General features: G+C 39.9%; 1 protein-coding gene across 2 annotated transcripts in view; it reads left to right on the top strand.

The window, feature by feature from the left end:
• Positions 1 to 26,491, top strand: part of SASH1 (SAM and SH3 domain containing 1) — a 103,013-nt gene extending 76,522 nt beyond the window's left edge. For both annotated transcript variants that reach the window (XM_010581927.1, XM_010581925.1), the window contains exons 10-19: positions 2,513 to 2,584; positions 5,006 to 5,149; positions 7,356 to 7,491; positions 8,494 to 8,663; positions 9,778 to 9,987; positions 10,719 to 10,869; positions 13,556 to 13,669; positions 19,977 to 21,115; positions 21,689 to 21,820; positions 22,646 to 26,491. In XM_010581927.1, coding sequence (XP_010580229.1) covers positions 2,513 to 2,584; positions 5,006 to 5,149; positions 7,356 to 7,491; positions 8,494 to 8,663; positions 9,778 to 9,987; positions 10,719 to 10,869; positions 13,556 to 13,669; positions 19,977 to 21,115; positions 21,689 to 21,820; positions 22,646 to 22,906 — 2,529 coding nt within the window. In that variant the 3' untranslated portion in view covers positions 22,907 to 26,491. The remainder of the gene's footprint in view (positions 1 to 2,512; positions 2,585 to 5,005; positions 5,150 to 7,355; positions 7,492 to 8,493; positions 8,664 to 9,777; positions 9,988 to 10,718; positions 10,870 to 13,555; positions 13,670 to 19,976; positions 21,116 to 21,688; positions 21,821 to 22,645) is intronic.
• The last annotated feature ends 291 nt before the right edge of the window (positions 26,492 to 26,782 follow it).

Genomic DNA, 26,782 nt, shown 5'->3' with positions numbered 1-26,782 from the left:
GTCTCGCCATAGTAATTTCATTATGAAAACCATCTGGACTGATTTTTGCTTATTCATAGAGATACAAACAGAGAAGAAATGGATAGCGTTTTGTTGTTGTTGAGGAACTCGGTCAACTGTTCCTCCATCTTTGTTTGAATGGGATAAGTGGTGGAGACATGCTGCTTTTACTAGCTTTTTCAGCACACTTCTTCCTGAGACTGCCAAAAGCTGGCAAACTTCAACTAATGCCACTCCTCATTCCTAGAAACACTTAATGTTTGTTTGCTGCAACCTCAGGGAAATTGCAATGCCTATGTATTCAGTGGAACCGGTCACTCTGTCTTGCCTTGCCATTCATTTTTGTCATTTATATTTGTTTCAGTGACCTGGACATGCATGAAATCTTCAAATCACATCAGTTTTTCTTTTCTCCCAAAATGGTAATACTTTTAATTGCATGGCCACTCCATTGAATATCCCTCTCCTCATCCACAGACCTTTTGTTTGGTACAGTATTGCCAGGGTCACTACTAGAATCCAAAGGCAGAAGTCAAATGTTAAATATATGGGGAGGTCCATAATGAAACAATAAGCATCATTAATATGGTATGTTTGTTCAGAAACTTTTAACCAACAGATATTTTGCTCTCTGAGAAGGCTGCTTTAGGAGGAGCTCTGGCTGGTTTGACAGACAAGGTTGCTCAGAGCAGTTCCAGATGTCTTCTCTTCGTTGCTGGGATTACCATATGCTGTAGGATTAGTTAGAATGGACTCTTCACAGAAGGACGACATTACTCATAGCTAAACGTGCTGCGCTTTAAAAACTGATCTTATTACTTGTGGTTGGTCTCAAATGCTTTCCAAAAACAATTTTAAAAGCTATGCCATAGTCACATTGCATTCTGGAAAAAAACACTTTAAAAAAATTCTACATCACAGCACTCTTTTTAATGTGTGTGGGGCCTAGACAAAGCTGGCTTTGAGTTCTAGTAGTTGTGGTGCGTACAAAAACTGTCATCCAAGCACTGTAGGTGCACAGCACCTAACATAAAAGCTAGAAAAGAAGACTTTTAAAAAGCTGTTAATATGCATGCTGATTAGCAGTGAACAAGGCGGGAGGAATGTTTACTTTAATAGAACTAATTGATATAATTGTTTATTAAGTGGCACAGTTTATAGAGCTTGCTTCTTCCTAAGAGAGTGTCGAAGCAGACTGGTAGTTCTCAGGTGGTGGGTCTTCACTGACTCCCAAGTACACACTCACTGTACTGATTGGGCAGTCCCTTGTAGGTATGATCTGATGCTTAGCTGAGTCTTAAGATGTGTTCAGAGTTACTCTGTTGGGTAGTTCAGGCCCTAAAAACTTACGGTTCGCAGGTGGTTGATCTTCTGCCTCCTGTTTGTCTCAACTCTGACTCTGAAGAGCATACTTACAATAGACATCTGCCTGTCTCACAACCCACACTCAGAGCCCTGAGTTGAAGTTGTGGAAGTAAATTGTAACTGCCATGCCTTCATTTCCCTGGATTGCCTTGTGAGACTTCTGTCAGGGCCAGGTACTTGAATACTGTGCAGCTGGTTGTTCAGTGGCCAAATAAGAAGTCAAAGGTTTTACCTTTTGGATTGCAAAGCAAAAGCTGGATTCTCTCTGAGTGCCCTAAGTGTCTGGTCTTTTTTCAAGTGATACCAAAGCTTTAGCAGAGACTCATCTGCCACAGTTAAACAGTGGTTGGCTATGGGAGTGCAACTGTACTGAGTTTGGTTGCTCTCTGCTCTTGGGAGGGAAGCAGTGTCATAGTGCTGATGTTCTTTTTTTATTCAGGATGATTATGATAAACTGCATCTGTGCATTCAACCAAAACCGAGTCATTCTACGAGGTGATTGTGGCACTGTAAACATAGCGTACTTTCTCCCAGAAGTAGCTGAGCTGCTACGTACCGCCATAGGCGTGATGCTAAATACCTAATCTGGAGTCAGGGCTTGCTGAGTCTCTGGGGACACAAGACTTATGGATAGCTGGGCTGGTTTTTCCCTTGTCTTATCAAGGGCTTGCCCTACAAGGCCTCTAGTGTATCCCTGTATTTCAGTGCAAATGGAGTCTGTGCAGCTATTCCCAGAAGGTAGGTTATTCAATGCTTTAAAAGATCGGTGGTTCTCTGTTTCAGTGCTACTACGGACTTATTTATGAAGGCAGATGGGAGCGCTGAGGTGGAGTTGCCAGCACCCTGGAAAACTTGATCCATAAGATCAACAGTTCCCTCGGACCAAAAAGTCTTTTTTCTTTTTAAAGAGTAGGCAATAGATGACTCAACAGCAGCAGACCTTAGGCCAAGGAGTTGTCTCTGGAAAAGCCAAATGACTCAAATTGCTTTATAACAGATTTCTTGATTTATAATCTTCCATCTTTTTGTTTGTTTGTTTCCATTTTTTGCAGACATTTGTGTTTTCACTGCTGTTTTCCAAATCACAGATGTTTTGAGTGAGCTAATCATTGTGATAGAACTGTATCCATCCTTTTTTTTTTTGCAGAGAACCTGTAGCTTTGGAGGATTCGACTTGACAAATCGTTCCCTTCATATTGGAAATAGTTCTGACCAAATGGTGAGTTTAAGACAAGAAGGCACAGACTTGAAATAGCATAAAATGAAATGTGCAATAGAGTTATAATAGACCGAAGTGTAATTTAGGTCTGTAATAACAGTTTGGGGATCCAAGAAAACAGAGTATCTTTGTTAACCTCAAACTTCCTTAGCTTTGAGAATAACATACCCGCCCATATCCATGTGTGTATAAGTATTTATATACCGTATGTGTAAAGAGGCAGGAACAAGTGATCAAAGCACAGATCTGGGGGCACATCTGTGGGCTATTCTTATGTCTGACTTCCTCAGAGCATCACCCCAGGCAAAACATAGGATTACTATACTTTCTTGGTAAAAATATTTACCAAAAATATTGGAATGATGAGGCACACTTTCATTCGCAGAAGATCTACAAGTTACTTGGGTGGAAGTCATTATGTAAGAGATTTATTATTTGTTTTCTTATTGTATCTAAGAGCTCTGGAGTAGACCAGGGTCCCATTGTGCTGGGTGCTGCACAATTGATCTGAGAGCTCTTTGTGTTTAAAAAAAAAGAAAACAACACCTCCCCTGAGAATTAATTCCATTTTATGTTACTTATGTTGATCCTGGTGTTACTTTTGGTCAGTCTGTGGCCAAAAATAACAAAACAGAAATGAGCCAGAACATTGTATCAAATGAAACTGCCAACGTATTTTTTCCTTTTGTCCATATATGTTTCTCTTTTCTATTTCAACATTGGCTCTGATAACTTCTCTGTTCAGTTAAATCAAGTCTAAATTGTGAAACATTTTGTATGCCAGCATTATATTATTTTTCATGTCAGCTGGGGTTTTTGGGGTTGTTTTTGTTTTTCTGATTATTTTTTTTAACATTATAAATTACCCCTAAGTTGGCCAAAACTGGGGATGGTTATTTTATTCATCAACTTTCAACTCAGTAAAATGTTAACTTCCAAACTTACAGTGTTTATCTTTAAACATAGATACTTGGCATCTCTTGTTCAGATTGGTTTTGATACAGGAAAGCGTGAAATCTAGATGTTACGTTTTTGCCTACTAGCATCAGTAGTGGGAGAGATGCAGTGCACCAGAATCATGTATGCAGATCAAGGTTTTTTTTCTTGAAAACTTTTAAGTCCATTAAGTGGAAGGTTTTTTTCCAAAAAGATAAGGCAAAGAGCTGTCCTTAATTTCTGCTAAAAGACCAAAAGTTACCAAAGAAGTTGTAATCACAAACAACTTATAAAGGAAAAAATATAGAATTGTCAGAAATGAAGTATCAGCTGAATTTCAGGAAAACTTTTGAGGAGAACATTAGTAAAGTAGCAAACATACATAAATTTAGAAAAAAAGATAAATCTTTTATGTAGAATATAGCGTACACTTATTTTAGGGTTTGTTATGTTATGTACCTAAATGGTCCTTAGAAGGATTATTGAACCAAGTTGGAGACCAACTTCAGTAGTCAATCTATTTGGCCAAACAGATTTTGGTCCCTTTTGTCTTGTGATTTTTGGTGCACCCTTGCCAATGGAGGGTGCTGGTGGTAGCTCTAATAGAGCTGCTTTGCTGTGGTTCCTGACACACTGTAGAACAAAAGACCATGTTCAACGTGCTGCCTGGACAGTCTGAGTAAGGGCTGAGTCATAGAAGTTTGGCAAAATGTCAACTGATCCATGTTAATTCTTCGCATGTGCTTGTAGCATAAGTAAATGCTAGGTATCTTAAACTGGTTTAGAAAAGGTTAAATGCGTTGAAAGCAGCTGGCCTTTCTCATCCGCTATATATGGACCAGCTAATTTAGTTCGGCAGTACCCTGTTGTGTGTCTTAAGAATAGGTGTGCAAGTGTAACCTTCTACCATGGTTGATGGATTTAGTAGCGCTTTTTTTTCATTTTTTTTATAAACAATCCACAGTAAAACCACAGAGACAGTCATCAAGAGAGGTTAACTGAATGCCTGTCTGAAAATAAAAAGTAAAGTTGGGTAGGCAAATGTAGGTATCCATATATATTCACACACAGATACGTATTTAGCTAGGATCTCAGAAGTACCTTTACTCCTGTTAAACTACGTGTAGTATTGACCAACATGAGCCACAACTACTGTTGCATGTCCTGTCAGGAGGGCTTAGCCTGAAACCATGGAGTTTTCTATGTGGTCAAATACTTACCTGAAACTCAGAGAGATTAAGGCATCCTAACAGATGCCGACACATCTACACACAGTACCTGCAGTAAAGGTTACCAGTCAGGCCTTAGGAGTGAGGTACAGTGGACTGCTACAGTGGTTTTGCACAAGGTCTCAACAGTGAATTTAGAGCAGTAAACAGGACGCCATGCTGCCATCCTGTGTCTGCCTGGATGCCTGCAGACTGCTGAATGAGGAAAAATACGGCTCTTGTATTTTATAGGTTTAAACCCTGTTTTATTTTGCAGGGCAAAGAAGGAGACTTTGTTTATAAAGAAGTGATCAAATCGCCCTCTGCCTCCCGTATATCTCTGGGCAAAAAGGTTAAGTCTGTAAAAGAAACCATGAAGAAAAGGATGTCTAAAAAATACAGCAGCTCTCTGTCTGAGCAGGTATGTAAGGTCTGCAATGGAATCCACTTAATAACGTAGAAGTGATAATCAATATTGATTCCTACGCTTCGAGGCATCTCTGAAGAAATTTCTAACAAGACTATGTCATATGGCTTATTCCTATGTTCTTATAAAATCCCTCACTGTGAAATGGCTTCCTATAGATGCTAGACCATGAAAATGCATTTTCAGATTTTCATTCAAATAGCTCATCAGCAGAAGCCTGTGGTTGATGGCATTACACATCTCACTCTATATTTCCATTTCTTTATCTATCATCATTATTTATGAAGGGAACTGGTCTGTGACACAGGGTCACAGTAGTATATTTAATCTGCAATTTTAGTTTAAAAAAATCTTAGTTTAAATTCCCAGCATAACTTCACATACAGGGTTCCTCTCTGCTGTTACAGATTTTTTTCTCCATCATAGCTTGCCCACTGCAGCAACCCACTAGAACAGATGCACAATGTAGTCAGAAAGGGGCATCCCACTGAAGATTTTCCTATTATTCTTTCATTACAGATTTTTATAGCTTATTCTTAAAGGCAAAGCTGAAGTACATTAGTTGTAAATTAGGCTTTGAATTGCAGTGGCCTAGGAACAATTGCCGTCTTTTGCCCTTTCAGTATGCTTTGTGTTCTTTGCTTTGATGGAGTGTCAAAAATTCGGCATTTGTTTAAAACCAATCTTGCCCCTTGAAATGTGTAAGGAAGAGCTTGGAAAGCGGCTGGGGAGGCAGAGCTCTCTCTGGCTGACATTGCCACCAAGTGGCCTCGTACTGGCCGCTGGATGGCCGGGGCTGCTTGTGGCCGTAGGGAAAGGAGAAGGAAGGGGAAAGGGAAAGGAGTCCTGCCCCACCAGATCGGCCTTCTGGTATTAATGCAGAGCCTTAGTGCCTGTGAAGGAGCAGTTCGTAACATTCAAAATAACAACCCCCAACTGCAGAATCTGGAGACGGTATAGAGAGACAGAAAGGTGACCAGTTTTATGCAATGCTTTGCAATATTAAAATCCCTTTTCTGTAGGACTATTAGCCATACTTATTCATAAGCAGGGGCAGTGCTACAGTTACAGTTATTTAATTTAAATTTACAATTAAAACGTTTTAAGGTCTAACATGATTTGATACCGATAAGGAGATGCTTTGGTGTCTGACTGGCCTTACAGTGCCCCTCTGCAAAGCCTGCCTAAGAAAGGGATGCTTTGAGAAATTGGTTGACAGGGAGTTAGCAATACTTCTGCTCTGTAGCTTTCTCCAAGATTGACTTGACCTCTGAAGTCATAAGCTGGGATGACTTTTTTTTCTGATGATTCTGCAGCATGCAAATAATAGCTTTCATCTAAAAGTTTTCTGACCACACCTCTCCACAAAAACTCTTCTTGTATGCAAGCTAGAGTTCTTTTTTTTTTTTTTCCCAAACTTTTTGGTATAGTCATTTTAGAATATTTGTACCTTCCTGTCATCATGACTGAAACTGTGTGCCAGTATCTCTGCATTGAAAAAAACAAGCAAAAGCTATTCTGGCCACAAGTATCTGCTGCTTTGTTTTAACTACTTCACAGAGGCTGACAGAATTTCAATTTAGGAAAGACCCTTTTTGATTTCCTGTAATGCATGACTGAGGGAGAAGAGAAATTGCCTCACCTATTGCACATGTAGCAATTTTTTTTATATTTATGCATTTAGGTTTATGAGTATTTATGCTATGCACAGGCTGCATTTTCTAGTTAATTCTTTTTTTTCTTCAAGGTAAACAAGCAAAGATATCAACAATGCACTGCAAAAAAAAAAAGTACATTGCTGTGTGTCTCACTTGCATTGTCTGATTTGTTTGTATTCATCTTTGTACAAAATCCTGATTCAGAAAGCTGAATTTGGCGTTAGCTGTTTTGCAAGTACTGCTGGCAAAAATACCATGTGTCATTAAAACCTTTGAATTAGGAGTTTTGTGTAATGTTTCTTTCTACTTACAATGCTAGCTCTTTCAGACTGGACTGTTTGCTCCTGCCCCCGCTATCATGCCTAATAAAGTGGGGTTTCCGCCACAGCTGAGTACCATTAAATGAGTAGAAAAAACACAGAAGGTTTCATCCTGTCTGGTAAAGAGCAGGAAAACAGAATCTCTTTCCTTGGAGATGAACGAGCAGCTCCTGTCAGTACCTGTGTTCGTTTACCAAACTGAAATGGTTCAATCCCTTTCAGGAGTCCAGCCCTGGGGTCATGCCGGGTTCTCCGCAGTCGCCACCGCCGGACACTGACTCCCTGGACAAACCCAAGCTGAAAGCCGGTGGCTCAGTAGAGAGCCTGAGGAGTTCCTTAAGCGGTCAGAGCTCAATGAGTAAGTTCGACTGTAATTGCGTTGCTCCATTTCTGTGGCTTCAGGGAGCGGAGATCTCCACAGTAAGCAGAATCAGAGAAAGTCAAAGCAGAAGCAGTGGTTAAAAAGTAGAAAGGCTGATGGGTTAGTCATTAAGGGTTTACAAAGAACTGTAAATTCTTTGATGCAGAGACGCTTTTTTTTGCTTTGTGTTTATACAGAGCCCTGAAAAAGTGAAATCCTGCTTTCTGGCTGGGTCTGCTGGGTCCTGCTATTACAATATAAATGACTGGAGTTAGAACTACAATCCTTGGCCAGTAGTAAACAGCTCATCTTTACACTAGATTTCTCCTGGGCACTTCTGATGGGCTTCCCACCCACCCGCCCCCCCAGAGAGACCTTGAGGTTCTCTCGTTAACTACTTAGAGGAGTATTATTTAAAACCTCTTTGGTTAAGATAATCTCTGTTTTGTGTAGAGATAGAGTGTGACACAGATGACGTGAACTTGCTCCACTATGAATTATTGACCAATAGAAACCAAGGGAAAAAAAACCTGAAGAGAAAACTCCATTTTTAAATGACTGAAAGTGTGTTTTGAAAATCGTCTCCCCCCCCCCCTTTTTTTTTTTTTTTGTAATATCAATACAAAGTGTTGCCATAATACTAAATTTCTGGATGTGAGGGGGATTCTGGAACCCTCAAGCAGGATTAAGAGCTTAGTTTCCCCACACCACTACGCTTTTTGTGGGCAAAACTTCCCAGAAAGATGTCATCTCCTGTGATGTACTAGTTAAACAGCTTCTCAGTTAAATATTGTGGAGCTGAATTTGGGAGAACAGGAGTGCAAAGTAGATTAACTAACTCTCCCATCATATGTATATAAGAAGTAGCAGCATTTAAGGACTTAACTTTGATTACTGTGTTTTGTAGAAGGAAGACCCATTTTCTGTCTCGCCTCTGTTTCTGAACCTTCTTCACAAAGAGATTCTTTTTTGTGGACTGATACTATATCTCTCACACAGGTGGTCAGACGGTAAGCACAACAGACTCCTCTACCAGCAACAGGGAGAGTGTGAAATCAGAAGATGGTGACGATGAAGAGCCTCCTTACAGAGGACCTTTTTGTGGAAGAGCCAGGGTTCACACTGATTTTACTCCAAGTCCTTATGATACAGACTCTCTGAAGCTCAAGGTACCAGCTGTATCTGTTTTTAAGGGGACAAACATTTATTTTGGCAAAAGTCTTAATTAAGAGCTCTTTTTAAGAACTATACAGTTTTTAGTCTTTTTATGAGTTTACATGTGTTTTTTGAAGCCCTTTGACCTGTCTTATTCTGATACATTTAAGATTTGCTTGAATTATACAAAATGTTATAGAACATAAGTAAGTATTAGTATTTCTCCACATCCAGGGAAAGACACTTGTGTCTTCAGTTTCTGAAAAAATAAAAATATGCCACAAATTCATTTCTATTTTGCAAGGATTTTGTTTGAAAGATTGGAAAAATACACAATGAATTAATCCATCAATGGAAAAATTTTCAAAATCCTCGAAAGAAATGTGGATGCACCTGCACATAGTATCTCTTAAAGGCATTTCAGTTAATATAACTTGTTTTGAGTTAATATTTAATTACTTTGCTGACTGTGAGTTGCCATCCCCCCTTTAATTTTTCTGGATATCAGCTTTTGTTATTTTTAGTTGTGCTGTATTCGATTCGAACTATCTGACTCCTTATATTCATTACTTAAAATTCCGAGGGCAGCTAACTCCTATTAAAGCAGATGTATGTAAGGTAATCTCTTTAAGGATACAAAACCAGTTGTGCGTCCATTTCTTTGTTATGGTTAGGAGCACATTAGGAAAAGCAACAGTCTTGCATGGTTCCTTCTGCATACACCTCCTTTCTGCAGGAGATCTGATGTGAGATTGTGCCCATATACAATGAGCATGTTCTTATTTGCACCAATTTCAGATAGTTGCCCAGATGAGAGACATTTGTACAAAACAGCAGTGATGCACTACTGGGGTGTAAGCAGGTTTGTGAATCTGGACAGTTGGGGTCCATTCCAGGTTCTTTTGTTGACTTGCTCCATGGTCTTAGGCATGTCACTTAATTCCCTTTTCTTCCATTTGTAAAACAAGTGTAATCAGACATTTTTGCAAGAGCTGTGGTTAACCTTTTGAAACCTAAAGAGTGTTGTCCATTCTATGTACATGAAAATCTAAGAGAAGGTGGGTGTGTTTGCTTGAATATCCGTCAGAAAGCATGCCTAAATGCCTTTCTTGCTTCTTTGGTCTGCAGAAAGGTGACATCATTGATATAATCAGCAAACCCCCTATGGGCACTTGGATGGGCCTGTTGAACAACAAAGTTGGCACTTTCAAATTCATCTATGTGGACGTGTTAAATGAAGAGGAAGAGAAGCCGAAGCGGCCCACCAGGAGACGCCGCAAAAGCAGACCACCCCAGCCCAAGTCAGTTGAGGATCTCTTGGATCGCATCAACTTGAAGGTCCAAATTCTCTCATTCTGTTTACCCTTCAGTTTTCCTTGTGGGAAGGGGGCCACACCTTTGGAATTGTTAGTTTTGAAAGCTGCACACCAGATACGTAATCCTAAGGATCATGACACCACTTAGCAGAGTCAGGTCTTAGCTGCAGAGTGAAAATAGCTGAGGCCAGGCAGAACTGCCTGTCGGGCTTAATGAAGTGCTGCAGGCTACAAGTTGTATGCACTCAGAGACCGTAAATCGTTGCATAGTATGGCTACTAGCTAACACACTTCAAAAGCGAGCAAAAAGTGTAAAATAACAATAGTTATTCTGTCTTTAAAGAGGAAGGTTTTTTCCACATTTCTGTTCAGAAGAGCTAGGGATAAACTGGTGTGGCTGTCGTTCACCCTTTGTACTTCTCCCTTCATACAGAGCTGTGCCTTATTGTGCATCCAGGTAGCATGCTACCCAGGCCATTTAATACAGTGTGTTACAAATACAAATATATGTGCAGCATTCTAGTTCTGGCACAGCTACCTCCCTGAACTCTGACCAATGTTTATACAAACTATAATCCTATAATTTTGCTGTTATACAGTGGTTTGTGTTTGCTAAGCTACTGCTTTTTTTGCTGGTTGTGAAAAATCTCTTCTGTTATCTTTATTGACAAAATAAGTTGAAATAAATATATTGTCTCACAAGTGCTCTTTTTTTTTTCTTTTTTTTTCTTTTTTTTTTTTCCTTTCATGCAGGAGCACATGCCTACTTTTCTGTTCAATGGTTATGAAGATCTGGATACCTTTAAGCTATTAGAAGAAGAAGATTTGGATGAACTGAACATCCGAGATCCTGAGCACAGAGCTGTTCTCCTCACAGCAGTGGAACTTCTGCAGGAATATGATAGTACGTGGGATGTTTGAGGTTTTACTAGAGGTCTGCCAAGAACCTTGTGAACCCCTTAAAGCAGAAAACTGGTTCCAGGATTTTGATTTTTTTTTTTTTTTCCTAATCCAGTTATTTCCAGGGTAATCCTGTGTCACAACATGTAGATTTTTGAGGAGTGACTTAAGACTTGCATTTGTTCTGCCACAAGTCTTTTGTTCATGTAAGCCCTGCTACCCAACTTATTCAAGTGATGTCAAGTGTACAACAGATACCCTTTAGAATACTGATGTTCAGGAATAAATCCTGAGGTAATGTACTAAAAATAAGAAGCTGAGGCATGGAGAACAGGAAAGAAGAAACTTCTAGACTAGAAGGAAGAGATTGAGGTTATCCAGGGCAAGAAAAAATTCAAAGCCCAGAGGGCTGTGGAGAAGGGTAATATGAATTAAACTTTCTCTTATTTTACCTGCACATGCATACAATTCTTGAACTGTGACTTGCAGGATTGTACAGGTAGCTTCAGGCTGTACACATGACAACACAGCAATTTTCAAAGGGAGCAAATACATCAGTCAAGTGCAAGGAGTGAAAGGCAGTGACCCACCGATCTAAGGTGCAGCAGTGCAGTTCTGCCTGTTGTACAGATGGTCTCAGGCAAATGATTGCAAAGATGAGGGAAAGCAGAGTAAGCCATGGCATTCAAATTTAAAGGCGTTTTTGCCACACAGGAGGAAGCAGGGCTGTGCCATCCGAGCAGTAGTCATGGTAGAGTAGAATCATTTGTAAAGCAAGTGTAGCTTGAGACAGGAATTTAGATGCGCTCAATACCTAGTTGCAGCACTGAATTTCCCCTTTGTCCCTAAGTCTTAGCAGAAGTTTGGTATCCCACCAAGCAGAATCAGTGGAACGGATTGTATGAGGGCTTTCTCAGCTGTTTCTGTGCAAAATCCTATCTTTTAGCTTAAATTGCCATAGCAGCCATTTAAACAGCTGCTTATTAAGTGGGCAGTGCTTAATTCTGTTAGAGAGATGTGTGGTTAGTATCTCTAGATAGTGCTGTGTGGTCCGAGCTTTCACTGACATGTAGCTTTCTTTTTCATTTCATTTCATTTCCCAAAGAAGCATCCACACTTTCTCCACCCTCCTCTACCCCCTAGTAAAACTGCAGTTTCAAAATTAGATTCTTTTCACTTATATCAGAGTTGCTTTTCGTCACCTAATATGAGCTCCTTTTCATTATTTGCAGACCTATTTAGAATGCTCACTTCCCTGAAGTAATATTTTTTTTTAGGGCCCTTCAATTTTGGTTTGAAAACTTGAGGAACTATGTGATGTGGTGGTTGGAAAGTATAAAGTCCAGCTCCAAGTCAGGGTGATGAGGAGAAAGAGAAGTGGGGACCAGACAGCTGGAACCTGGGAGGGACAACAGCACTTAGTTCCACCCCATAATTACCTTTCATTTGCTGAGAATAGGAATTGGAATAACCATTTCTGACATTTTATTGCAGGGAAAAAAGACAGAGCCTAGACTGTATTCTTCCATCATGAAGTTGGTTTTCTGTATCTTCAGCTCCAGATTTAGTTTCTTTACAAAATATGATTTCTGACCAAACATTCTGGGTAAATTCCTGGAATCCAGCCTCTGCAGCCTGGATGGACCACACTGGAGTGTTGGCCCTTTGCACAGACCAAGGAAGGAAGGAATTTTTAGCGCTAGTCTCTCCCTTGTCCCTTCCCCCTTTGTTAGGGGACAGTATCTAACTTTGCCAGACCCACTCCTGATCCTTCCTCTCGGTCCCTTCTGGAAAGTAGGTCAGGGTTAGGATTTTACTCTTTTTTCACTTGATTTGGTTCTTTTCAGTGCTTTTTGCTTTTGTTTTGGGTGTTGGGGGGGGGGGGTTTAAGTCTTAGGAAGAACTTGACACCATCATTTAAATAAATTTCCATGGCTGTAAGTTGCAGGACTTGGCCCCAAGGTAGTTGAGGTGCACACACGGTCCATTCTGCTTTCATTAGGTATCACACTGCTCCCTCACACTCATGCCGAGGCTGTTGCTTAATCCTTTACCAAACGGGATGAATGTTTCCAACATTTGTGATGTCTGTTCCTGATGCTCACTCTTTTCTAAAACAGTGGTGTGATACAATTAATTCAACAGTGAAGATCATAGAATAGTTTAGGTTGGAAAAGACCTTTAAGATCATCAAGTCCAACCGTTAACCTAACACTGCCAAGTCCACCACTAAACCATGTCCCTACGCACCACTTCTACATGTCTTTTAAATACCTCCAGGGATGGTGACTCAACTGTTTCCCAGGGCAGCCTGTTCCAGTGCTTGATGCCCCTTTCGGTGAAGAAATTTTTCCTAATATCCAATCTAAACCTCCCCTGGCACAACTTGAGGCTATTTCCTCTTGTCTTATCGCTTGTTACTTTGGAGAAAAGACTGACCCCCACCTCACTACAACCTCCTTTCAGGTAGCTGTAGAGAGCAATAAGGTCTCCCCTCAGGCTCCTTTTCTCCAGGCTAAAAAAAAACCAGCTCCCTCAGCCGCTCCTCATAAGACTTGTGCTCCAGACCCTTCACCAGCTTCGTTGCCCTTCTTTGGACATGCAAGATAATGGTGTTGGAAATGGAAGGTTGAGAAGTTCAGCCGGATTTTCTGTTTGCCTGTTTTTCACTGTATTCTCACATCCTCTAGGTAACAGCGACCAGTCAGGATCTCAGGAGAAACTTCTCATTGAAGGCCAAGGCCTAACCGGATGCTCTCCTCGGGATTCTGGCTGCTACGAAAGCAGTGAAAACCTGGAGAATGGTAATGGTCACAGCAACGAGCCTTATTATCCCTGCAGCCTTTTTTCAGTAGATAACTTCATATACGTTCTGCTCCTGTTCCTAGCTAACACAAGCTACTTCATACTTGACTTGCTCCTTTGCTCTGATTGCCTCTTTCCCTCTTGGCTTGAGCCATTGGTTTTCATTGCTACTGTTTCTAATTTATTTAATTGTGTTGGTAAGGAAATAGATCACATTTCACAAATCATCTTTCTTTTGTGATCTAAGGCAACAGGCACTCTCACTGCCATTCCCTGCCTTCTCCACTCCCTATCATATTCTCGTGCAACCGTGCCTCATGAGGCTTGCACTACTTATACTCCAACAGCCCATGTCTAAGGGACCACTGACAATGGAGAAGTCACTGAGCTCCACTGAAATTAGGAAGATTTCTTCTAAACCCATACAAAAACCATTTAGAAAGTGTTCTCTGTTTTAGGCTATATTTTTGTGTTTGCTTAGGTTGAATGTTGCATTCTCCTCTGATCAGAAGCCAGCTGCAGAGATTTAGGACTTTTTAGTATATAAACACTAGCAAGTTAAATTAATTGAGAAGTTGGTAAGGAAATAAACTATGAAAAAAAAATGCTTATGATCTCAATTCTCATTACCTTAGCTTTCATCAGTGAAAGGTGATGCACTGAAAAATTACCAAGGCAGATGATAATAGAGATTGCTCTCTCTGTTCTGAAGAAATCAGGTGGTTGTGCTGATGGAGCATGCTTTACTTGAGGGATCATGTAAACTTGTCATTAGGGATGAAATATTAAAATATGAAATTGGTTTCAGTTTGGCATTATCACGCCAAGCATTTGAGCCATGGCTTGGCCTCAGACCGCCTGGTTTCATCGCTAACATCCAGCATAAACAGGAAACCAAGAACAGCATAAATAGAGATACTGTACACCCCTTATAGTGGCTGTTTTTCCAATTTAAAATATGAGCTAAGGATCTTTCTCTAAGTATGTGCATCTTCTGTCAGTCTGCCACTCAGAAATAACCATTTATTGAAGAAAATTGCAATTTGCTTTGAGGCTGAATACCTGAAATCAGCAGTACACTAAATTCCTGAAAGCAGAGATATTTTTTTCTTGAATATGAATCCCAATACAGTAGGCATGCTGGAATATAATCATAGCTAAATATATGGCATATGTGACAATTTGCTTTCCTTTTTATTTCTAAGTGCCATCATAATGATAGCTGTAGCACTGAAGTTAAATTGCTGCCTGTACATTTTCCTTATTTTAACAACATAATAAAATCTTTAGAAAGCAATTGTCATTGCCTGTCTGCTTAGATACTTACATTTAAACTAATATTTCTATGTGAGTTTTGCAGAATGTGAAATACCACTGATTATTTTTTATATTGCTTTTCATGTATGGCTTGCTGCATTTCTGCATCATTTTTGCTCACAAATGCATTTAGTGCTTGTTTTGAAAACCATTATGAAAAGAACATTTGGTATGGGATTCATTCAGAGATTTTGTCAAGGCTGGTTAATCTCAAATGTGCTCCACCTTCTTTGCAAAGTTCATGGACCATAGTTGTTAATATGCATCTTGTTTTCAAAATACACTGGATTCTCATCTGTTAAAATAAGGATAATCATTTATCTAGTATAAACACTTCATAAAGGGGAAATGCATTCTGAGAAGAAATTGGTCTTCAGATTTTCTGGGGAATGGTTATAGATAATATTTTGATGACTAGTTTAGTGTCCTCTTTTGGGCTGGTACTGGACCTTTTGGCATCAGTTCAAGATTTCAGAGATGCTCTTAGATTTTGGCTAGAAAATGGTTTGCTATGTACTGTGGTAGTGGTACAGATGTATCTTTTATAGGTACTTCTCAGGGTCCCACTGCAGAAATATTTGGGTATTCTCATAGGTATCCACAATGTACTTACAGCAGCACTGTGATTTTATTCTGATTTACAGAGAGCAAGGAGCATACAGTTTGTGAACTATTCAGTGTTAGACAGGAAGAACGTAAGAGCAGAAAGCAACCATCCATGATCTGACCATTAGTCCATATAGTCCAGTCCTCATTTTGAAACAAGGCAGAGAGAGCAAGCTCTCCTTTAGACTTCTGACAACGGTGCAGTTATTGGGCTTGTTTTGCCTGCAAGTGTCATCTGTCTGAGACGCATTTGGAAACGTTATCAGAAATCTAGTTCTCACAGGACTGGCCAAAAGCAGATAGCTAGAGAACATTATAGGAACAGAGCAAGCATACTGGATGCTTCCCAGGGTACTCTTGGGGAATGAATCATTTAAGGACTTAAGGACTTCAGAAATTGGGTACTGTTCCCTGGCATTCATCCATTTTCCTGAAACTGTTTTTCTTTATGAACAACCCTGGTCTTCCTTAGAACCTCCATACCTAGCAGTGTCTATGTATAGACCTCCGTCATACTCCTTCCCAAGTCATCTCTTTTCTAGTCTGAGAAGGCCTGTTAATTATTCCTTATAGGTCATTCATATCCCTGATCATGCCTGGCTTCTTTGAACCTTTTCTTGTTGTGCTGTATAGCTTTTTTAAGGAGAGAGGGGATGTGAAGACATCAGAATTGCACACACAATGCACAGAGCTGAAGAAGCAGACAAACCATGGCTTCATCAGGTGGGATAAGGGTGTTCTCTGATTTGTTCAGAAACTGAAGCCCAGAGTGCCAAGTAGGCATCCTAAGCACTTAAGCGTTCAGTGCTAATTAGTCAGAAAAGGAAGCAACAGAACAGGTGGCCACATTGCCTAATGTAATGTGCATTTCTACTAGTTTGTAGTCAGTAAAAAAAAAGCAATGAGGCTGGGATTGTCTACTGTGCCATCATCTTTTTTGTGTCAACAGAGCTGTTTGAAATGCATGCAAAATATAGCCACAGAAAGCAATGCTGAAATGAAGTTGTTAGAATCTGGGATCTGGACAGGCCACTGAAAGCATTCTGTGTCTGGTTTTGAGTACTTAGATTTCTGAGGATGATCTTCCATACAGAAAAAAGTACTCAGACAAACACTGAAAATTTGTTGCTGTAGCTCTGGTACCTCTGGAAATATTCCCCAAGATAATCTCATTTCTTCTGAGGCGGATAATGACAGGGAATTGAAAACTTCCTTCTCTGTATTCTAACAACAAGAAGTATCATGAGAGGTGGACAGTGCTTTGTCTAATAAAAACTGCACTGTAATGTTAAACAAAAGAGTTGAAGTATGCCTGTAGCTTGAACTGAACCTGAAAACAGTATAAACTTTCCATTTGTTTTGTGTAAGGACCACCTTTGTTATCTTAGTTTTCACCCAGACACCTGTGTCCTTCTGCTCACATTTAAATTAGAGATGCTACTGTGTTTGACAGCACTATGAAAGGCATTAGACTGCTTAGCTGTACCAGGGAATCATAAGAATGAATTATTATCAAAAATGCTAACATTAAAAACGTGTGTCAAACCTTGCTAGCTATACGCTTTAACCCTTGTAGGTTTTTTCAGTTTTTTTCCAAGATAGGGATGGAATGTTACATTTGTGGACATTGTTTATATAGCTGTTCACTTTAGAATACAACTTAAAAACATATTTAGAAGTCTGTTTTCAGGAAATATTACCCTCCTTTCTTAATGTCTCAGAAGCACAATGAAGTTACGCCTGCCAGTCAGGAGGAGGGAAGGAATAGCTAGAAGAGAAATCACAGCTGCCCTCCTGATACTGCTCTTGACTTAAATCTATGTAAGAGAAATCACATTCTGAACCCCTGTCCTTTGTACAAAACAGTAGCATTGAACCCAGCACTTTTTCTAAACCATCTTGAAGCAGAGATCTTAAAGAGTGCATGTTCAGTTATGTATTTTATAGACAAAATGTTTTGAACTTTCTCCCATTCTCTCCACATTTGTTTGTTTTATGCAAAACAGGGCTGGAACCAACTAAAGATTTGGTTTTACTTTCCCCAGTTTTTCTTTTCTCGTTTTTCTTGGTATTTGCTTCTTCCTTTTCCTATTTCCCATTTCTTCTTTTTTCCATTCCCAGGCTACTGGCTTTACACAGACATGTCCCATTTCTAAAGAAATGAAATGTTGTTTACTAGATACCCTTATGGCCTCAGTAAGAGCTTATATTGCACAGTAGTAGCATTTCTTGCAACTTTTCTTTCAGTGTTGAGGTTCCCGAGTGTCTTTCCCTAAAACCAGTAAAACCCCTGATCAATATTTCAGATTGAAAAGAACATACATGGATTTTGTTATGTGACCTGTGACAGCAAGCCCCAGACAATATGGTGAATTACTACACAAGTCAGACATGTACTAGCAAATATGAATAATGAAAAGAGAACACTCCTTTCCGTACTCATTACATATTGGCATTAGTGCCTGAAGGCACTAAAAAATGAATGTAACATTTCTTACACATGTCTTTTTAATGTGGTTGAAAGTTATTTTCAGAAGGTGGTGGCCTAGCTCCATGGAAAGATGCAGGCAGAGAAGTCTTCCTGCTACTTCTCTGAGCTTCCTGAACTCAAGGGAGCCAACTTAATGTGTGGTGTCTCTTTATTAGCTTCAGTTGGACTGTGAACCATACAGGTTCTGAGAAAGGAGGTCCTGTATGCTTGCATTCATCCTTGTAGGCACGCCTTGATTTTAGATGGAATAACCTTTCTGGCATACCAGTAAATGCAACCAACTTTTTTTGAGGGGAATGTTTTCCTTATTTCTCTTTAAATATAACCTCCATTTTCTTTGCTAGTTTCTGGATACTTTGTTTTTTAAAATCCTTGAGTAGAGAGAGAGGCAAGAGAGAGCAAGCAAGCTATTTCTCTTTTAGGTTAAACAGGTTCTTTCATTCATATTCAAAGCGAGCAGTGTATGTTATTCAAAAGGCAAGCATTGAGCTTCTTTCAGGATAAAGATTTGAAGGCAAGCTGTATGAGAAGAAAGCATCTATTGCATAAAAGTACACCAGATTAACTTAGTTCTAATGAAGTTAGCAAAACTTCTCAGATCTCTAAAAGTAACTGGTTCTTTAATTGGCAGCTATCAATTGCCTGTTATTACAGACTTTCAATACCATTTAGCCAAACCTTTTGGTTTGGGGTTTTGGGTGGGGGTTTTTTGTTTGGCTTTTTTCCACTGGAAAAAGAAATTTCAAGCTTTATTTATCTACCCTGATTTTAGGAAGCTTACTGTACGTGAGGGAAAATATCGCTGTCACCCTGAAAACAATAACTATTCAGGATGTGCATTGCATTCTGAGAGGTCGTCTGCTTTGAGACAACTTTACTTCTGTCTTGTTAAAAAGAAAATTTTTTAAAAATCTATGCGGTATTTGAGAAATGACCTTGCATTTCATACTAATGAATACTCTAGTGAGCTCAGTCCCTTTGATCAGAATTTTTCTGTCTGATGGACTTCACTGTTTAAAATCAGTGGTGCATATCTCATAAAAATATCAAATAAAGCTTACAAAGAACATGTGTTCATATTGATTCATGTTATCTCGTCTTAAGTCGTTATAATAAAACACCATGTCTCTAAGACCTTCCACTTCAATAAAACACTATGGCATGGGAATAACACTAAGATTAGTCACCCTTGAAACTGCCTTCTGAAACACTTCTCCATCTCATAGTATAAGACCTTTTTCCATAAAACTCTGCTGTCCCTAAAAGTAACTTTATAAAGGGACTGGTGCAAAACCAGTCTTCCAACACTTTTTTGCTCTCTGGTTCACCATTGTGAATAGTTTGCTGCTTATTTAAAAAATGAAATAACACTATTGGTACGCTTTGTAATTAAAATGAATAAACAGGGTCTTTTTTAAAACAAACAAACAAACAAAAAACCTTTCCTGAGCAATCTAGTAAACTTTATTAGAAGGTGAACGTTATTATCAATATCCTAAGCAAATTAGAAAAGTAGGAAAAAATGGTAGGTCTTTTGAGTTATGTCTGTGTGGAGTCAAACCAGTTCATACAGTGGGTATAGCGTATCAGTTCTAACTAGGATATTTCTACACTGAAAAAGGTTTAAATGAGCTAAACCTCGAATCTCTGCAAACTGGGGAGTAGGAAGGATACTAAGTATTTTAAATGCATTTTCCTTATACGGTCACATTTACCAGTTCCTCATTAATAAAGCTGAAGCTCACAAATTCATATACTTAGAATGGCACTGAGTTCTTCTACATTTAGGGTTAACAAAAAGGGAGTAAATAATTTTGTTTGCATCCATTAGATGCATTGCAGATTTTTTTATTTTTTTTTTAAATTGTGGATTGTGATTTATTTGCTTCAAGGTAAAACTCGAAGGACCTGTCTTCTGCCCTCAAAATCAGCAAGTGAGCATAGCTTTAAGGACTTCAGCAGAAACCAGCTATCAAATTATCCTACTCTTCCACTGACCAAGTCAATAGAAACTCTACAGCAAGGGGAAAAAGAAAGCCGGCTGAGTTGTGCACATCATGCTCTGAAGAGCTCTGTCAAACCTCCAGCTGTTACGGGTCTGAAGAAGAACCGTAGAAGTTTACCGGTTGCCGTCTGTCGGAGCTATGAAACTCTGGATGGCCCCCAGGGTGTAGATACGTGGCCAAGATCTCACTCGCTGGATGATCTCCAGGGAGAATCCAATGTTAACCTACAGGACGCTAGCAAGGAAGTAGGTTCTTTTCCTCAGGATTCACTGGACAGAGCAAAAAAGGCAACTGGCTCTGCCCTGCCGCCTCAGTCTCATGGAGGCAGCTGTATGGCAGATGACTTGATGGCTAAGCAGGGTAAAGGAGCTGCTAGTTCTCAGAAGGGAAGAGCTAAGGAATTGGACTGCTCTGTAATGGAGACTGCAGGTGGAAGGCCTGCTCCGTATCCCCTGAAAAACTGTGAAGCTCAGCCTGCCTTAGTGACGCATCTTGCAACAAGGACGCCTCTGGAAATGCAAAGTAAAGGCTTTCATGACCTTGCACGGGCTGATTATGCTCCAGTCCTCAAGGGAGGTCTAGAAGCTGAGCAAAAAGGCGCAAATGAGGCAAGAATGCAACCAAAAAATCCTTCTCAGCCGCCACCTGTCCCTGCCAAAAAATGCCGAGAACGCCTTTCTAATGGATTATATCATCCTCCCATGACGGCAAGTGGGAACCACTCAAGTCCAGAAGCACCATGTTTGCCAGTAAAAAAGACCAGCTCATCCACTCCCATTGAGTGTCATGGAGTACCTGTCCATAGGACATCTTCAGAACAGGAGCCCAGTACCCCTCCTAGCCCACTGCCACCCTGGCTGTCGGAGCTCCCAGAGACTGCTAGTGTTCAGCAGCATGTGGTAAAGCTAGGTCCTGCTTCAGCGAGGAAAGTCTCTTGTAGCAGGGGAATGGATCTGGAAATGGTAATAGAAAACAAGTTGCAGTCTGAAGACATTGATCTTACTGAAGAACCATACTCTGACAAGGTAAGTGGAGTACACTGCTTCAGCGTTTTTCTTCTACTAGCATTCCAAGGGATAGTCTTTCATTTATTGTATCTGTTTTATTTTTGTGAGTAACCAGCCTACATAAACCGTAAATCATTGGGACATTAGACATTCTGTAACTATGTTCGTCTTTACTGTCAGGCCTTATGCCTAAAGTAACTCTTGTATTGTGGGGGAACTGAGAAATCCCAGACTTATTCCAAACCTTCATCTTTTCAGGCCACTAGTACCTCGGTGGCACTGGGCATGGAAATGTGTCTTTCTCTGCTAGTGTGGGGAAGTAGAGCTGAAAAAGGAAGTCATGATTAGATTTTATGCATCCAAGAAAATCTGAATTGATAGCACAGTGATTAGGACATCTTTTATGGAAGGAAGGAGTCCTAAGGTCTAGTCCTTCCTTTAGGGATTGCTTTTTCAGTCTCTGTGGAATCTCGAGGAAAGCTCCTTCTTGTTCCCATCCTGCACTTCTCTTTATGTTTGCATTGATTGGTCTGTATTGATACACTTTGTTCATCTATCCTCTCTCCTTTGTGTCTGGCTGGCAACATTCAGCATGGTCGCTGTGGCATTCCTGAGGCTTTGGTACAGAGGTACTCTGAAGACTTAGACCAGCCTGAAAAGGATGTTGCCACAAATATGGACCAAATCCGGGTAAAGCAGCTGAGGAAGCAGCATCGCATGGCAGTGAGTATTTCCATAAACCACATTTTCTTATTTATGAGCTGACGTTTAAAAAGGACTGACTGCTAGTAAAGGGAGATACCTGCGAAGTCCTGGTACAAAATTGCTCCCTGTGTTCACCCAGCAGGTACAACATAGGTAGGGGTACTACAGGGGCAGGAGGTACCTCCCCCTGTCCCAAAGGAGGACAGTTAGTAGTGGAAAGGAGAGCAGATAGCCCTCTCTCTTGACTGAATAGTAGTCTTGAAAGTCTAAGCAGACTGCTAGCAGTGGTAACAGAGACTTGCTCACTAAGGGTGGCATGTATTAAATGCTTCTGTATTGAAAGATTTTACACTCCTTTTTCATTTCTTAAACTATACTATTGTCCACTCCTCCTTAGCAAAAGCAGGAGGGGGAAACCGTCAAAAGCTTTCATGGCTTTTTATAAGAGAACTTGGTCTGTCTGAGGAGGTAATAGGCAAAATTGGTCTTCTCTTGCCTTACTGAGAAATTAATAGATCCCCCTGGAAAGTCTTGTCACTGGGTATTTTTTACTGATGTCAAACTAATTCAGAATGGCACATGATGGTTGCCCAAGCAGCTGGATACTTCCCACTGCATCTGCATTGCCAAATTTCTTGCTGTTGCTCCTGTGCCAAGTAATCTTAGCCTTTCAACCCGCACCACTCTCATACTGACAAATGTGACATGAGAGAAGTTGAAACATCTGCTATGAAATTCTACCAGTTCGGAAGAAGAAAAAAAAACAAAAGAAAACTTGCTGTAAAACAAGCCATTATGTTTAACATTAAAGGTTCTTTTCTTTCTTTTTTCTTTACTGTCCAGATTCCAAGTGGAGGGCTCACTGAAATTTGCCGAAAACCTGTATCCCCAGGACTTATCACCTCTGTATCTGACTGGCTGATTTCCATTGGTCTACCTATGTATTCCAGCCTGCTCACAGAAGCAGGATTCAATACACTGAGAAAAGTGCCTTCTCTGTCACAAACTTGCCTTCAAGAAGCTGGCATTACAGAGGAAAGGCACATAAGCAAGCTCCTGGCAGCGGCAAGACTCTTCAAACCCCTTGATCCAGAGGCAATTTAACATGCTCCATAGTGTGGCATTGCCTGGTCGAGAATCCACTGCTTCTTCCTGCACCAGTGTTGCTCTAATTACTTCACATAGCTAAAGGGATCAAGGAAGTGGCTTCCAAGGACAGGCAGATATCTTCTTCAAAGGATAAGAAATGTTTCTATTGCTGTCTTTGGCAGCTGAAGGAGAAGAGAAGCAACCACCAGGTAACACAGATGTGGTACTTCCCTCCCCCCTCGCTCCCCCGTAATGTATTCTTATTTCATAAAGTGCACAGGGTTGGCCTGAGAATCAGACAGCTTCACAAAATTAAGGGACCCTTACTCGTTTTCCTCAAGTTTGTGAAAGTAATACCAGTAATAGGCCCTGTTTCTGTGGAGAGCTTCTTAGGTTGGGGGTCTTCTGTACATCAGGTTCCAGGTACCTGGAGTCAGTCCTAAAGACCAGGTATAAGGCAAGGTGCAAATTCCAGTAGAAGCTGTTTGGCAAATGCCTTTTGTTTATTTTAGCAGTCTAGAGCTAAACACAACCCCCACCCCGGTCATCTTCGCTGTTGCTTGGTATAGGTCCCAGTATGCCACAAAGCCTTTAGCTAGGCCAAAGTTAATGGACTGGAATTAGTTTTCAGTATGGTCTGTCTCTGTCACTCCAGTGCAACTAACCCGTGGAGAGTCAGAAGGCTTCCTTTTATTTGTACAGAGCTGAGGTCATTTTTATAACTGCTTTCTAGCAATCAGCTTTTTATTTGCCTTAAAATAAGCTTTTAAGCAGTTACCTAGTGTTCACTTACCTGTATTCATGTTTCCCAAGCCTTGTTTCAACCTGTCACCCTTAAGCTGCACTTAGGGTGATTTCCAGCTGAAGTAGCTTCTATAAAATGCCTCATCATAACACCTTCCGTGTTGTAGAGATGCTTTTACAAATGCAGGTTTATGCTAGGTTTTGGTTGTCAGGCTAACTTCTTGTTCACTACAGTCTGCATTTACTGTTGTTACTAAACTGTTCCAAGATATACTGCCTTGTATATATGTAACTGCTTTTCATTTTAATCATATTCTGTGTACTGTGTTATATTGTCAATCATTACGCTGCAGCTTTGACTTGGTATCCTGACCATATCGATTCCAAACAGTGGGTTTCTGCAAATGAAAATTCACTTGTGGGAGATCAAATGCGTTGAAAAAGCAAATTGTGTCCCATAGAAATCATCACATCCATTACATGGATGAAAAAAATCCTATATAGTCTTATGAATTACACTGTGATTTTACAACAGTTGATATCCCTTATGACTCTGTTAATGTTACACTCTCACTGGAAGAGAGCATTGTTCTGGCATATGTGGTGAACCATTTTTCCATTATGTAATGATATTTTTCTGCCTAAATCCATGTAAAACGTTCCATTTGCATATGTGGCTAATGACAGATGTTATTTTTCTATATGGGTACACATTTTATATACCAAATACAGATTATCATGAATAGCACGTAACTAGCTTTTTCTTTGGGGTCTATATGGTGTGTCTTTCAGCTTCTTGTAGTGCAAACGCTCCATGGAAGACAGAGCAAGCGTACTCCGGCAGGTAAAGGGAGATAGTATAGAAACCTGGGCACAGGCAAGCGTGTGTGGCTGTTTCCAATATCAGTTCTGACATCAACTTCTTGTGTAAAACCAGACAAGGCACTTCACTATTTGGTGCCTCAGTTATCCCAGCCTCATACTGAACTAATGACACTTTTTGTGATAAAATGCTCCCAGACTGATGAATGAAAAATTGTGGTTACACCACGATTCCTTACTATATATGGTCCTTTCATGGTCATGTTTTAAGTCAGATGAACTATGCGTTTTAATACAGATGATAATTAATTTGGCTCATGGTGGAATTGGTAGGTGTGAGGTTTGCTTTCTTTGTTTCATATTTCACCACTGTCTACTGCACACCATCATGTGAAGGCAAGTAATTCACTAACGTAACTTGAAATTGTTCTCAAGCAAAGCTCCTCTGGATCTGTTTCTGTAATGTTCTCCTTGGTGTGTGGATAATCAGCATGTTCTAATATGACAGCATCAGGAAACATACAGCATAGGTGTTTTGCACAGCTGGTGAAAATCTAAAAAAAAAAAGAAAAAAATTGGAAAAAAAAATCAAGTGTTTTTTTTAATAATGATGATTTGTCTGTTGTTCCTCTCTGAGGCTTACATGGTGACTATCACTAAGCAGGAGATGGAAAGAGTATTGAGACTTCCTGGGATTCCTGGCAGGGGCCAGAACTGAGTAGAAGTAAGTAGACAGCAGCTATATTGGAGCAAGAGAAAAGTCCAAGCTGGCTATATGCAATAAAAAAGGAGACAAATTTCCTCGTATTGCAGGGAAGGCAAGTCACATAATACAGCTCTCCTGTACTAATTACCTTCCCCTCTCTTAATGACAGAAGAAGAATTACAGTAATAAGCTGAACCTGTGTGCCAAATGCTCCTTGTAAATCAGTGATTTCTAAATGATCGTGTAGCCCAGGGAAACCAAATCACATCCATCAGGACTAGAGTGAGCAGTTTGAGATTTGTGAGTTTTAATAGTTGCTTTGTTTTTCTTTTGAAGACTCTGCTCTGTGGTCGTACTTGAATTACCATTTTAGTTTATATTTTAATCTAAAAAAAGCCTTAAGCTTCTCAGTGTTTGAGCTTCCCTGCTGTGGTTTCAGTGACCTGTGGCATTCCCCGAGCAGGTGAGGCAGAGTGGTATGAGAGCCATAACCTCTTACATTTTCTTGCAACCGTTCAGTGCTCTAAGCAAAAGTTGACTTGTTAACTCTTGGGAAGCATGAAAGAAACCTGCTGCTGGAATCCTAATCTCCTCTGCTCAGGCTAACAATGTTAAGTATCTATCCATCGTACTGTTGTAACTCAAACAGCTATTTAACAATAGAAGCAGCAAGCCCAAAATATTACTGAATGCCGTCATAACCATAAGCTTTGATCAATAACCCTCTGTTACTACCCAGGTGGCAATGATGCCTGTAGTTCCCTGTGCTCTCTTATGACCGTGGCTTTGAATGCAAACTGGGGGCACGATCAGAAGCATTAAACATTGCATTATTCAAAACAGGTCATCATCTCTAAGAGCAGCAACAGTGGTTGATTCACCAAGTCACAGCTGTGCAGTTGTACTGTATTATTTTTAGAATAAATAATACTTTTGGTCCAAGATACTTTTATCTTTAATTGACACCCTCTGAGGAATCAAAACTTTCAAGCAAGTTATGTAACAACTAACAAAGTTGCACTTTCTGTATATGAAATCAATATTTAAATAACTTATTTTTCTCCATTTGCTGTTCTTAAATGATGTAAGTAGCTGTAATATACCAGTACTCAATATGTCCTGCAGTTTGCTTCAACCCAAGAAAGCTGTGTATTGTAAAGAAAAAAAAAAAGAAAAAACAAAATATGAATGTGTAAAGATTATTGTGCTGTTTTCATTTAGCAAAAAAAATGGTTGACAAAAGGGTTTTCCTGTGTATCAAAACTTGTCTATAATTATATGTCATACTGTTCATAGATAAAAAGTAAATAAATTTCTTTGGTCTCTCTCTTTTTTTGGTCCTTTTTTAATTTAGCTAACAGGTCTTCTATTTACTGGTCTGGTTGCAGTGTCCAGCTATTTAATTTCTTGGCTTGTATCCCAGGCCCTCTCCCTGCAGCTTACCAAGCCTGTAGTTCCTCACCTTGTAAAGCACTCTCAACATGTATCTGCAGCAGGAGAAAAACATTTTTTAAAAGAGATTAAAAGCCCTGATAATCCAGGACTAGAAGCAGCCCTCAAAATATGATTGCATTGGATGTGGATCATGACTGTCCAAACTTTGTCTCTTGTCTCTTGTA

The sequence above is a fragment of the Haliaeetus leucocephalus genome, unplaced genomic scaffold (genome assembly GCF_000737465.1).
Source record: "Haliaeetus leucocephalus isolate CR32 unplaced genomic scaffold, Haliaeetus_leucocephalus-4.0 Scaffold819, whole genome shotgun sequence".
Classification (NCBI taxonomy): domain Eukaryota; kingdom Metazoa; phylum Chordata; class Aves; order Accipitriformes; family Accipitridae; genus Haliaeetus; species Haliaeetus leucocephalus.
The sequence above is the reverse complement of the archived record's forward strand: the minus strand, read 5'-3'. Positions and strand labels throughout refer to the sequence as shown.